General features: G+C 34.1%; 2 protein-coding genes across 4 annotated transcripts; both read right to left on the bottom strand.

Moving 5' to 3' along the window:
* Positions 1-251: 251 nt before the first annotated feature.
* On the bottom strand, positions 252-7,699 carry LOC111389967 (AT-rich interactive domain-containing protein 2-like). 3 transcript variants are annotated; one of them, XM_023014958.1, is made up of 3 exons: positions 7,489-7,699; positions 5,807-6,346; positions 252-1,377 (listed from the first exon to the last, which is right to left on the bottom strand). In XM_023014958.1, exons 2-3 carry the CDS (start codon positions 6,209-6,211, stop codon positions 544-546), a joined length of 1,239 nt encoding a protein of 412 aa, XP_022870726.1. In that variant the 5' UTR covers positions 6,212-6,346; positions 7,489-7,699; the 3' UTR covers positions 252-543. The 3 variants fall into 3 exon arrangements, with proteins under 3 accessions (XP_022870726.1, XP_022870735.1, XP_022870742.1); XM_023014967.1 differs by lacking the exon at positions 7,489-7,699 and adding an exon at positions 6,909-7,063; XM_023014974.1 differs by lacking the exon at positions 7,489-7,699 and having other exon boundaries at positions 5,807-6,891.
* Positions 7,700-10,670: 2,971 nt separating this feature from the next.
* On the bottom strand, positions 10,671-13,572 carry LOC111389957 (G-type lectin S-receptor-like serine/threonine-protein kinase SD2-2). The gene has a single exon (XM_023014948.1). The coding sequence runs from the start codon at positions 13,446-13,448 to the stop codon at positions 10,872-10,874; it is 2,577 nt and encodes an 858-aa protein (XP_022870716.1). The 5' UTR covers positions 13,449-13,572; the 3' UTR covers positions 10,671-10,871.
* Between the last annotated feature and the right edge of the window lie 540 nt (positions 13,573-14,112).

The raw sequence follows: 14,112 nt of genomic DNA, 5'->3' as shown, positions 1-14,112 counted from the left end.
AAAGAAAATGAAGGGGAAAAAAACATTACTCTTAAGAAATTATGCTAGAGACCAAGAGAAAGCAAGTGCAAGGTTGCCAGAATGAGAGTTCTGCTTTCGTCATTGCAATGTACATATCGGGCTCAAAATGATGGCCACATTCCAACATGTAAAAAGCAGGCAAAATTCAGCTGACTCAGTTTCAAAACCAAATGTGAAAAACAGAAAGTACTTGCAGCATCCTTGCTTCTCAAAAATGAAAGGAGAGCAACTAACCAAAATTAGATGTAGATACTTGTAATATGTGGACAAGTTTCCTGTTTAGAATGTAAAAAAGAATAGACTAGAATTTGACAAAATTTGCAGTAACCTCTTAGAATGAACATTTCCATTACCATGCAGCACATCTGCCCGATCTCCAATATACAAAATGGGCATCATGAGGTTTGTTGGCAATTGTGAATAAGAACAATGCCAAAATGCAAAAACTTCCTCAATTTACAAGTTCTAGAATTCCCTTTGAATCAAAACTAGCTCTCAGGCACCAGACACCTATCTGATATTCTAGCGAGATTTCTTTGGGGTGCAGAAAATGGACCCTGGAGAATTAGCAGCCTTTCGTCCAAATCTATTGCCCACTGGTCCGAACTCTGATTCCTCATCGTCACTGTCAATGTTATTTGCATCTTTCCTATTTTGGTAACCTCTACGCCGGAGAAGAAAAACATTGTAATAGTAGTTCACCAACGCTTCTCTGTCTTTTCTAGGAAAAACCTTGAAAAGTTCATCCCAAAAATATTTTTCTGAATATAAACAATTCGACTTCACTATATCCTGAAATTTGTTTTCGTCTTCTTTTATCCAAGACAGTGCAACTTCCTCACCCATCCAATTAAATTTCCATTTATAAAAAGCGGATCTCAACTCAAGCTTCACCTTCCTCCTTTTTTCGGCAACATGGAACTGGACACATTCAAGAGATCCTGGGAACTGGCAGCTACATGATTCTTGTCTTCCTCTTCCTATTGGATCCCTTTCGATCAAATTTTTGTTTTGTTCTACTTTTTCCAGAGGCCAAATTCGGGTACCCAACCATTTATAATCAATTTCATAAGTCTCTCCACAAAATTCTGGTACATCTGCTTGAAAAAGTGGACCTAGAGGAATTTTCTTCTTGCGATGAAAGTTTCCAGCAAAACCAACAGAGTCTGCCTTTGAATTAGACTGTCCATCAGTACAATCCTCATCACTATGAGAACCTGAGGACAATGATTCCACACCAATTTGATCATGTGATTTGTTATGAGAATTCTTCGCAGATAGAAGCCTCTCACTGCATCTTAATGTTTCAGAACCTTTTCGATCATTGTACAAGCTTGGATGCATCTTTTGCTTTTTCTGGAAGGTACTGATGTAATTAGAATCAAAGAACGAGATACATAAAATATATTCATAATATACCATGCATCATCTCAAAAAAAATAAAAATACAAAATCTAACTTGCAAACAAACTTGAAATAGATCAATAAAGTAGCATATAGTTAGCTCTCAATTTAGTAATTAAACTATAAAATGGTCATCTATTTGAAGCAGGAACATATAATTTGTTAACAAACAAGACAAAGAACAGAAAGAAGGCGTGCAAAGAAAAGAAGAATTCAAGGCAAAGGAAATCAATTTTTATTCATATATTTGGGGTTTTGAATTACAATGATTAAGCCCTTTATTTATACAACAAATAATATAAAAGAAGCTAAAAATAAACAAACTTCTACTAATCTAGAATTTTATCAAAATAAACAACCTGATCTAATCTAAGTAAAATCTTAAAATTCAAATTAAACTCTGCATAATTCTATCTAACTTCTATCTTTCTACAATTTTATTAATACTAATAAGATCCTCTAGATAATCATCAACTACAGTTAAACCTCTATAAAATAATAGCCTTGAGACCAAGGAAAATCTATTAATTTAGCGAATAATAAAATAAAAATAAAAATAAAATTTAACTGTCGTTAAATATTTAAGATTTACTATACTAATAATATCATAGTTGTAATAAAGAAATCAAAAATTTGTATTGCTATATTAATGGTTATGTTCTAGAATATTCCAATATTTATTTGAATTTGAATATTTTATCCTTTTCTATATTCTACAGACACTATATTGTGGTGTATTGAATACCTATGAATAGAAAGTTTCTATAATAGTTGATTAATTACGGTGTGTTCGAGACCCTTTAATTTTGAAAAAATGTATTAAATAAAGATTGATTGAGAATGTGTTGTTAAGAAAAAGATAAAAAAAATTGATTTACGTGTAATATTATTTTAATGAAGAATGTGAAGTTGAAAATGAGTAAGGTAGAAAAATAATATGGTGTAAAATAACGGTTCACAAACAAGGGCTTAGTAATTTATTAATTTATCAAGGTATTCCGTATTCTGAGCTATTGATTGATGAATATATAATTGACAACATCATGGGAAAAGATCAAGATGGTGAAGTTGAAGATAATGGTTCGACTATGGAGCCCGTTTTGTCAAAAGGAACTTTCAAAGAGGTAATGACATTGAATACTCTCTTTTTTTTTTTGGTAGTATGAGAAAACCACACTAGAACTATTTACCATGGCAAGAAAAGACAGAGATGAGATCCAACGTGATATCAATTTTAAAAAGAAACAAACAGTGATAGGAATGTCTCAATCAAATAATATTATGAAAGATTTATATAAATTTTTCATATTGTATTGTCTTAAAAGTTTAGCAAATTATTAATTTAGCACGTTATCCCTAAGTCAGGACCAACCAAAAATATTATTCAATCAAGGTTATTAATTTATCGATGTCCTACTATATTTGATTAGCCTATTTGTCATCTTTCTCACTCACTTTCTTCTCATCATTTGTGTAAAGGCACAAAAATAAAATAAAAGAACATAATTTGTTCTAAGCCATGCAAATTATCCCAAGAACTTGAATCCAGTAATAAAATGGCTAGAAGCAACATTTCAGGGAAATGACAAAGATATACCTTGACCAAAATCTACAATACTCTTGCAACACAGATTGCACAAGCATTTCAATATCAAAACAACCCAAGATATGCGTTATAATGACCAGTGAAAAATTCAGATAAACCAAAAGAAAAAAACATATTTCTGCATCAAACAAGAAGCAATAGTAGCTCAATATTTAAATGAATAGCATAAACATTTTAATGACTCTCAAAGTTAGAAATAATAAAAATAATGTAATTGTATGCAGCTCGATAAAATATATGTATAAATGAGGACATTAAAACTACAAACTAAAGTTATGAATGTCAAGGAAAGCTATTGAAGAGCATTGAAGATAACACTATTTTATTTATAAAAAATAAATATTTGAGGTTTGTTGCCTTGAGGCCCACCTCACTTGACACTTTCATTAAACGCATTGAAACTTACACCATAAGAGCCATTTTCAAGGCTTACGCCTTAGTGTGGCTAAGGTGTGTACTCATCTGTTTTGCCTTCCGGGGGATTTTTATTGATATTAGTATTTTGGGCTATGTTTTTAAGCCCATAATGTTTTGCATGTTTTCTTGCTTTCTTTTTTTTAGCTTTATACGGAAGGAGAAAGAGAACGCACTATACAAATGGAGGATGACGAAAAAGAATAAAAAGAAATCTTCAATTATGACGAGAACGATAGGAGAATCAAAATTTTGTTGATTCTCTTAAAGATCTTGTTGGTAGTGACAATAAGATTGATTTATAGGTTGTTTCTACTTCTAACTTGTTATGTGATTACTAATTTGAACACTTAGTATTTGTTGTTTTATTAATTTATTTTTTGTTTGTTCCTAAGTTAGACCTTTAATTTTGATAGTTTATTTTTTTATGGATTTTCAATATGGTTTTTGGTTTATTGCAAGTATATTTTAGTATATTATATTCCTTTAAATTATTTTTATTTGTTTATCTTGAGGCTTATACTTCAAAATGTTGTGAGGCTTGGGCATCACCCAACACAAATTTAAAAAAAAAAAAAAAAAAAAAAAAAAAAAGAAAAAAAAAAAAGGAGGCCCCACTTTCTTTTTTTTAGCTTTATACGGAAGGAGAAAGAGAACGCACTATACAAATGGAGGATGACGAAAAAGAATAAAAAGAAATCTTCAATTATGACGAGAACGATAGGAGAATCAAAATTTTGTTGATTCTCTTAAAGATCTTGTTGGTAGTGACAATAAGATTGATTTATAGGTTGTTTCTACTTCTAACTTGTTATGTGATTACTAATTTGAACACTTAGTATTTGTTGTTTTATTAATTTATTTTTTGTTTGTTCCTAAGTTAGACCTTTAATTTTGATAGTTTATTTTTTTATGGATTTTCAATATGGTTTTTGGTTTATTGCAAGTATATTTTAGTATATTATATTCCTTTAAATTATTTTTATTTGTTTATCTTGAGGCTTATACTTCAAAATGTTGTGAGGCTTGGGCATCACCCAACACAAATTTAAAAAAAAAAAAAAAAAAAAAAAAGAAAAGGACAAAAACTAATGGATGCCCAATTGAGCTTTATTAAACATTGGATAACTCAATCAAAAAAAGAAAACTATTATGTCATTGGTGCAACTATGACACTCAATACTTAATGCATGTTTAGGAAGTGATTACTTCTTTCTTTGCATCGCATTGCTTTGGAGCCTTCCGCTATGGTGAATGATGTACTAGCCATACATAATAGAAGTTACAGTTGGAATAAAGCATTTGAGAGGGGTTTACAGGATTGGAAATTGGATGATTATGCACTATTTTTGACCTCCTTGCACAAGACACACATTTAGGTAGGAGAGGGTGATCGTAGCAAGTGAAAGTTGGCACGGGATGATATTTTTTTAGATCGCACTTATTTTAGATCCATATTGGGACTGGTAAAGAGTTCATTTCCCAGGAAAATGGTGTGATAATGTAAATTGCCTCCACGGGTGGCTTTCTTATTATGGACGGTTGTGAGGGAGCAGACGTTAACGGTGGATAATCTCCGAAGAAAAGGTTTTTATGTTACCCAGTGGTGTCATATGTGTAAGAGAGATGGAGAAACGATTGGCCATTTGATTATTCATTGTGATGGTGTTCGATGGTTGTGGAATGGTATTCTAGCTTCCCAACATTTGGCTTGGGTTTGCCTAGGTGCATAAAAGACGTGTTGCGGGCATGGAGGAGAAAACTTCGAGATAATGATAGTAGGCTTGTATGGAATTTTATTCTAGGATGCATTGTATGGTGTGTATAGAGAGAAAGAAAGAGTCGCTATTTTGAATACCGAACAAGAACAATAGAGCATTTTAAAGAATTGTTTTATACGACTTTGTATGCTTAGTTTAATGCTACAGCCACCAATCATATAGAAGGGCTGCCTAACTTCATGTCATTTCTTTATTGTTTAAACTGATAATACACTTCCCATGTATTATTCTTTGATTAATAAAATTATTTGATTACTTATAAAAAAAAAATGTTATTCATGGGAACTACCCACTTATTCACCTCTAATTTCTATCTATATATAAATTCAAATAGATTATACTCTACTTCCAAAGAAGCACTTGATGTACAGTATTGTGAAAGGTCAACCAATGATGATATATCATAAGTGCAATGTACATTGTAATGAAGCATGGCAAGAGATTGCAGTAAGTAAAGCAATACTCTTTGCTAAATAAATAAAGCAATAAAAAGTTATCAAATCTGCCTTGGGACAATTATTAAAAACATTATTCCATTTAATACTTGTATATGGACATAAATAAAGAGTATGTTGTAGACCTGCGAATTTGTTTGTAGAAAGCTAGAATCGGCATTTCTTCTTATAAGCATTGTATCGCGAACCAAGAGAACCTGCTTCCAAAGCTGATCGCATCCATAGGACTTCCACTTATCCACTTCAGGCAAGGACCCAATTGTACGGTTACAAGGATCCTTTGAAACCTTAGTGATCCAATCGAGCATGCTTGAGTAGTATTCCCATTTCCTTTTCCTACTAGCAGGATCTTCATCAACCACACTCATTTTCATTTCCATATCATTATTCCCAACCTCAACATCATTCCTCTGTTCACCAAAATTCTCAGTACCTTGACTATTTTGCTCTTCATTTACATATTCATCATCACTAGTTGATAACATGAACACCCAACCGTCAGCACTATTAAACAATCCTCTATTAGCCATTGAGTCCAACGCATTCTTTCTAAGGTCCAGGTTCACAAACTTCCCATCTGTTATATTTTTATCTTTGACTGATTCACTGGAAAAAAAGTAAAAAAACCGTTGATACCAATCTTTGCTTCCTTTATATCCTCAAGCCTGTAAAATTTACACGAACCATTCAACCTAATGTATTTGAGTACTTAAAAAAAAACAATTTAAAAGCAAAGCCAACTCTTAAATCAAACCCACATTATGTGCAGCCATTAAACTCCACGAATACACCATTTTAACCATTCCTTTTTCTCAGATAGTATATATGGCTCCAACAAATCGATTTCTTGCCCATCACCAATTTTGAACGGTAATGGCGTAAACCAAGAAATCCGAGTAACAATTTTAGAGAGAACCTTATTTGAAAATAAGAAAAAAAAAGTGGGCCTCATATTACTATTATTTACACAGTTTTCTGCAATACTCGAAACCCTTTGGAATAGGGTTCAAAATAGGTTCAATTTTCTGAACTTTCTGATGATAATTAAAGCCTTCTAAACCAAACCCATCAACTAATTATTTTATATATTCAGAGTCTAAATGAAATAATCCCTTTCAAATATACACATACAAAGTAAATCAAGACACTAATATATCCAAACATAGTGAACATGCATATTATCGTATACAGTGTGAAGCAAAAAAGGAGAAACGAAAGTTTCGTGACCTTTGAGAAACACTTGAAGGCGAATGAAACGTTGATTTTCAGGTGAGGTTTTAGCGGGAAGAAGTTGATGTTGAATAATTGATATGGGGTCTTGATTCTTCAAATAAATTCTTTAGACCCCATAACAAAAAATTTCAAATCTCACTAAAAGCACGTTTTTCTAGATTTGTAGAAGTTATTTTGTGATATAATAAGTGATAAAATTAGAAAAAATTAAGAATAATGCTCATCATCCCTGGATTAAATTCCGGGTTTGGAGACAGGGGTCGAGGTGGTGTGACTCGGCCGCTGATTTGAAATCGCGGGTCCCATGTGCTGCAAGATCGAGGGTTGAGGTCACGTCACTTCGGCTCTGGATCTGATAAATCCCGGGTTCTACAGCACGTTTGAAAAATTAATTTACATGTAAAATTATTTTATTTAACGAGAAAGTTTCGGCTATCGGGTGGTAATTTGGTTGACCCCAAGAGAGGAAGAGAGCAAATGCGTCTATTTCCCATATTTGTACAGAAACAGGTCACTCTATTTAAAAAATAAATGAAAGCTTGGAACTTTTTGCAAGGAAAAGAGAGACACATACCCGGGATTGAATTTTCAATGTTTTGAGGGACTATTAGGGGTTGACTCTTCCATTTTCTTGATTCTTGTATCTTTACTGCCTAATTTTTGGGCTTTTGTTTCGAAAGCACAAATTTCATTTTTATTCACTGGGTAGAATTCATTATGTTGGGGGTGGGGTAGGGTGGAGGTGAGGGAAAGAGATCTCAAAATTCAAAAATAAAGGTATGGAGGGTTGAGCGTGCTTCAAGGGGTGTAGGGAAGACGGGGTTTAGGGTTTGTGTAAGTTAGAATCATTGGTAAACTATAGTTTGTTGACTCGTGTGTTGGGTTAGGGGTAGTTTTGGAAAGAAATTTGGAATACATCATGTTTGGCTGTAAAATTACTTTTAAGTTACTTATTTTGTCTAGTGTCATTTTGAAAATTACTTTTGTAAGGATGAAAGAAACTTGTTTAGATTCAAGCGGAAAACTACATCTTGTCGAGAGACTCCGAAATGAGTCCACTTAAGAGCCTCTTGGTAGTAGCTTGCAATGCGATCAATCTCATCTCACTCATCGTTGAGAAATAGAAAAAAGGTCATTCTCGAAGATGAAGACAAGGGGAAGATATGAATGGAGTGCAACTAATAGTTAGGAGGGCGTTAAGCATAGACTGACTTCCCAAGGAGCAATAGAAATAATGAATTGTTCACTCTTTTCGAAATTGATATAGAAATGGATGATTCTTCTAAATTGTTTACCTTAGTTATCGAGGCTCTCAAGGAAGACTTAAGTGGGTGCGAAATGCTTGTTGTACTTTTATATTTCTCCTATTCTTGATCTCACTCACATCTATTTCAAATCATGTTTATACTAAGAGCAATTCCAATGCAAACACCAAAAAATGGTGGAAAGTCTCTCCAACCTAAAACCATACTTTGCATCATTTCGGTGCAAAATAGTTAAATACAATTTTACCCTTCTCTTTCACTTTACAGAAAAATTGGTTAAGGATATTTGTGTCCATTTTTGTTATACATTTTTAATTCAATAAATTATTATTAGGGTGAATTTGATGCACCATATTCTAATTGTAGTTAATTTTCTTAATCTTTATTCATTGTAACAATTATTTCCTTAACTGTTTTCTGTTGAATTCTTATAGTCAACCTTCCATTAATTAGTATGTCTCATTCTTGATAATGATTTATATCAAAATATCTTATTTTCATGTTTTGAAATGAGGAAAAAAAAATATGTTTTTGTACTTTTTATTAATTTATTTCATAAAAATATGACAAAAAAAGTTGTTTTACGTTATTTCAACGAATTTTTAGATATAAAACTATTACCAAATACAAAAATGTGTTAGTTAATGAAAATTTTGATGATAAAAATGACATTAAAAAATCGTTAGGAACATAAATGTTATAATGAATAAAGATTAAGAATTTTAATTGCAATTAAAATGTGGTACAAGAAATAAAAATTGTGGTGGTATTATTATTATTTTGTGAACTTGTGATAAATTTTAATAATGTAATCAACAATACTTAAGGAATCAATTTGATATGATTTAATATTTTTTATTTGTGGTATTTCTATTAATTGTATTATATGTGTTAAATTTATTAATAAATTTAATATTTTCGTTAATTTAATATAATTATTAGTAATTTATGTAGTTGTAAAATAAATGTATAAATAAATAACTTTTTAAATAAATAAAGTATTAAGAATAAAAAAATAAAAAAATGATTAAATACTGTTCATTTGATGTGATGAGTTGGAAATGATTTTCAGTTAAATGAAAAATAGTATAAAATTTATTTTAATTTTTGGTGCATAATTGGAGATGACCTAACAAAACTTATTAACGATAAAAAAAATATATTTTAAGACGAGCCAAACATCTTGTAGGTTGTATAAGCTTTGTAAAATGTTTTTGTCCTGGCAAAATAGTCCCTAGAGTTACAATTTTTGTTCAAATCCATCCCTCAGTTTCTTGAAGATGCAAAACGATCTCCGAATTTCCCTTTTTGTCCAAGCCAGTCCTAGTTTTCAGATCGCTTCACTAGTCCCCAAAATTTATGTGTGTTTAAAATTGCTCTTGGGCTATAATTTCAAGATAAAATCACATTTTCCATCTCAACTACATGATCCAAGGAGTGATGGGCTGGGTATAAGTTGGGTTCTATTGATGGAAAAATTCATATCTCATGCAGGTCAATTCAATTTTAAGAGAACAAGTTTAAAATTTCAAAACTCAAGTAATAAATAAATAATAATTATTATTTTATTAATTAAATGTAATAAGGTCACGATTATATAATTTATGGTCATAGTTATGTATTTATAGGTTTCAAATTATTTATTGATCACATACTATCAAAATTGGCCAAAATTTATTTATCGGTCACAAATCAAAAAATTTATAAGTTGCAATTTATTTATCAAGTCACAAAATCACAAGCTTTGTATGCACAACAAACACAAGTTATCATATAGTTAGTTACAAACACTTTCGTCCCATTCTCACCCTTGACACAATTGCTATCGCGCCAGCACCATCGTTGCCACTACCACTGCCACCACCACCACCACTACCACTCCCACCAAACATAGCTTAACGACGCCACTACCACCAACACAGACACAGCCCAAAACTGAAGGATCACCACCATGATTGAAGGTAAAGCCACCAACTAATGTTGTGCTGGTTCCATCTCCATCGCCAAATCCAACAGCAAAACCACAAACACCACCGATCTACTCACCCCCACCACCACCTGTCCAATTACCTCCACCCAAGCTAGGATCACCACCACGATCGAATCTAACACCACCAATTAAAGTAGTGTCGATTCCATCTCCGTTGCCAAATTCAACACCAAAACTACAAATACCACTGATCTACTCACCCTCGCCACCAGTTTCTCCCCAAAGCCACCTGTCCAATCATCTCTACCGCCCAAACAAACGCCGTTGTTGCTGCAAAAGCAGAGTCACCATTGCCATTCAACAAAGTTCACAACAGTTGCGCGCTGCCGCGAAGTTGATAGCTGCAAACGCCGATGACGATTGACCGCTGGTGCGACGCAAGCGAGAAGTCATCGGGAAGATCGCCGCAAGAGTGAGAATGTAGAGAGAAGTGAGGGGCTTGGGATTAAAGTGGAGATGAATTGGGGGTGGGGTGATTTTTGAATAATGAAACATTCTCCCTGATTTTAGAATATTGATCTTTAAAAATAGGGTGGATGTAATTTCCACTAATTTCAATCATTTCAACAGAACTTTGAGGGAAAAAAGGCTGCAAAACAACAATGAACTTCTACATGTTGCAAACTAGTAATACAGCAATAAAGAGCCAATTTGCCTCTTCTAATTTGTGCACTTTGACATGATGAAGCTAAGAAAGAAAAGCTACATAGATGATTGAGAATTCTTGAGATCTATGGTGGTTAGGACATTATCATTAAAACTTCCTGGAGCATCGCTTTGTGATACCCTGTCCCCAACCCCACGGAACGAATCACCAGAAACTAATGCTTGAAGCAGCTTTGGAGGTGGTGGAACAGCCACCTCGACTACGCCCTCCAACATTTTCACGACCATTCCCATTGTAGGCCTCATTAATTCATCATCTTGAATGCACCATACAGCCACCAGACCTAAGCGCTCTGCCTCGGGCTTGTCATATGTGCTACCAAGCCGCTCATCGATCACAGCAGTCACGTTACCGTCTATTAACTGGCGGGCTGCCCAGGGTGGAAAGAACCACTTCTCAATACCACCCTCTCCACCTCCACTGGCTGAAGGTGGCCCCTCCACATTACGGCGGCCGCCTAACAACTCCAATAATGTCATGCCGTAGCTATACACATCAGCTTTAGTGGTAATCGCCACACCAGAGATCCATTCGGGTGCAACATATCCCCACGTACCCCTCATGGTAGCTAGAACCCGGCTGAAGTCTCTCCCAATGAGCTTTGCTAGGCCAAAATCCGATACCTTGGGTGAGAAATCTTTGTCTAATAAAATGTTCTCGGGCTTTATATCACAATGTATGATGCAATTTCGACACTCCTCGTGTAAATAAGCGATGCCTCTTGCTGTCCCTATAGCAACCCGAAATCTGACATCCCAACTTAGATTCTGACCATCCCGTCTTAGGTAAACACTAAGAGGTCCATTCGGCATATAATCGTAAACCAATAGCCTATGAGAATCTTCAGAACAAAACCCTCTCAATCTAACCAGATTGACATGCTGAATATTTCCAATAGTACAAACCTCTGCTCGAAATTCCTTCTCACCACCACCAGGTCTTTCGAGTCTCTTAACAGCCACCAGTGAAGAATCTGATAATTCCCCGCGAAATACTGCCCCAAATCCTCCATGCCCGAGCTTCTCTGAAAATCCCCTTGTAATAGCATGGAGTTCCTTGTAAGAAAACACCCTCAAATTTGTTACTGGGAAAACACCATCCTCGTCCCCCTTTCTTCTCTTAATCATTCTCCTCCTCAAGTACAACAGACTTATAGTTCCGAGACTCAGAATCACAAGAATCCCACAAATCATCCCAATGAAAATGGTCATCTTCTTCTTGTTCTTTTTGCCTGCACTATTCCTGGGCACCTTCACATATAACTTTTCGTCAATAGTGCTATCTGAAGTAAGATTCCATATGTTAAAAAGAGACCCATAGAGATTCTTGCATAAATTACTCCTCACATTGTGTAACAAACCAATGCACGAACAATTACTCAAACACTCGCTTTCACACTTACTCCTACTCGCACTAAATGACACGACTCTTGCTCCATCGTAATTCACCACTCCGACTTCCTCAAATCCCTCGTTCTTGCCACAGAACACATCACTTTCCCGGTGACAACCCTCGGAAAAATCATTCTCATTCCACGAAACACCATTAACAGGAATAAATCCGTTCAAACACCTACAAGGACTCCACTGCCTCGCACTACAAAACCCCAAATTACCACACAATCCATAAACTCTACACAGATTCTCAGGCTGTGACCAAAACATGTTCCAATACTCAATCTGCGAAGACCAAGTGAACTGCTTCAGCTGACCCGTGTGGTCCAAAAAGAACCTCGTTAAGGGTGGTTTCACACCATCTGTTGACAACTCTGTGTACCCAAAAATTGCCGTGGGAGTAAAAGGATTAACAAACTCAAACTTATATATATAACGAATTGTCATTTCGGGCACCCCATCAAATGCATTTCCATTCCATTTCCCAGTAGTCCAATAAGTATATGAATTGGAATTACTACCATTAACACTACCATTGCTATAAACAAGAGTAATCTCACCATAATTAGCTTGATTCAACCTCAAGGAATACCTTCCCGGTGCTGGATCACTTGAACTCTTCCAAGAAGTCAGCCAGTGTTGAGTTGTTAAGTTCATCCCAGGCAGCCACGTGTCAGTAGGAAAATCAAAGCTTTGCCAAACAATCCTCCCTTCGTCATTTAACAACACTAAATTTCCCTGCTCCAAAAGCTTCAAATCACTTGCTTTTTCCACATTGCTTGTTTCCCACAAAATGGTTCTTGAATCTTGATCTGTTACAACTAATTTTCCATTTTCACTGATTTCTGCTGTAGCTGATGACAACTTCTTGATGGGATTTTCCCTGTTCGCAACCCAAACATATGAGGGAGTTGAGATTGAAGCATACCAAATGCCCAAGTACCATCTGATACTATGACCTGGGGTGAAAAATCCCAGCTGAAAAGTTCTGTTTTCACTAAAAATTGTTGTGTTTCCACTGAGAATCAGCTGAGATCTTTGTAAAGATTCCAACCTTATGCTCTTTCTTGTGGATTCTTCAAACCCTTTAATTTTCTTGGAAAAATGGGCTGAATTTGGGTTCAAAATGGGTTCTTTTAGTGTTTTTGAAACAGATAAAATGAGGAAATTCAATAAATAAATGGAAATAAGAAGAAATGGGAGATTTCTTGGAGGCATTTTGATGAACAAAATGGCATTTCATTTGTGGTAGAACATTGAAGTCCTTTTATTCTTCTATGAGTAGGTGCAGAAAAATAGTGGGAGATTTTAGAGATGAAGAAATAGGGATTTTTATTGTTTATTTTTCTGTACTTTTTGGAAATATAAAATATCTTTAAAAACAAAAGAGGGAAAGAGAGAGAATAGCTGCCACTCGCGATCAGCAGCAAGAAAAAGTCAAGCGACATGAAGTTACAGAAACACCCTTGAGATTTGTAAAATTATAGCCCCGTTTTATTCCTTTTTTTTTTTTTTAAATACATTTTTTATCTCTTTTCTTTTCAATTACGCATTCTTCATTCTAATAAATTACATGTAAATCAAAAAATTTTTATCCACAAATTCTCCATCAATCTACTATTCTAAAATTCATTTTTCCTTAAAAATAGATGCCAAACACCCTCTATATGATAAAAATAGATTGGATTAATAGCAGAAAATCCTAAAAAACATTTTCATGGGTGGTATATCTTCTATATTTTTTCTACTAAAACTCTAAAAATTAAAAGAAAAAGAAAAAGAAATGTTTGATGTAAACTTCAAATTTAGATTATAGTTTTGTTTTCATTTTGGTGTAATTGTTTGTTAGTAACTATCGAATTTTTATATATGATGATTTTGG

The sequence above is a fragment of the Olea europaea genome, chromosome 3 (genome assembly GCF_002742605.1).
Source record: "Olea europaea var. sylvestris chromosome 3, O_europaea_v1, whole genome shotgun sequence".
Classification (NCBI taxonomy): domain Eukaryota; kingdom Viridiplantae; phylum Streptophyta; class Magnoliopsida; order Lamiales; family Oleaceae; genus Olea; species Olea europaea.
Note: the sequence above shows the minus strand (reverse complement) of the source record. Positions and strands in the feature narration are given on the sequence as shown.

Excerpts from the sequence above, each read along its gene's own strand:
- LOC111389967 (XM_023014958.1), bottom strand. The coding sequence starts at position 6,211 with ATGGCTAATAGAGGATTGTTTAATAGTGCTGACGGTTGGGTGTTCATG. Across the intron at positions 1,378-5,806 it reads TTCTACAAACAAATTCGCAG|AAAAAGCAAAAGATGCATCC; the intron begins GTCTACAACATA and ends AGTACCTTCCAG.
- LOC111389957 (XM_023014948.1), bottom strand. The coding sequence starts at position 13,448 with ATGCCTCCAAGAAATCTCCCATTTCTTCTTATTTCCATTTATTTATTG.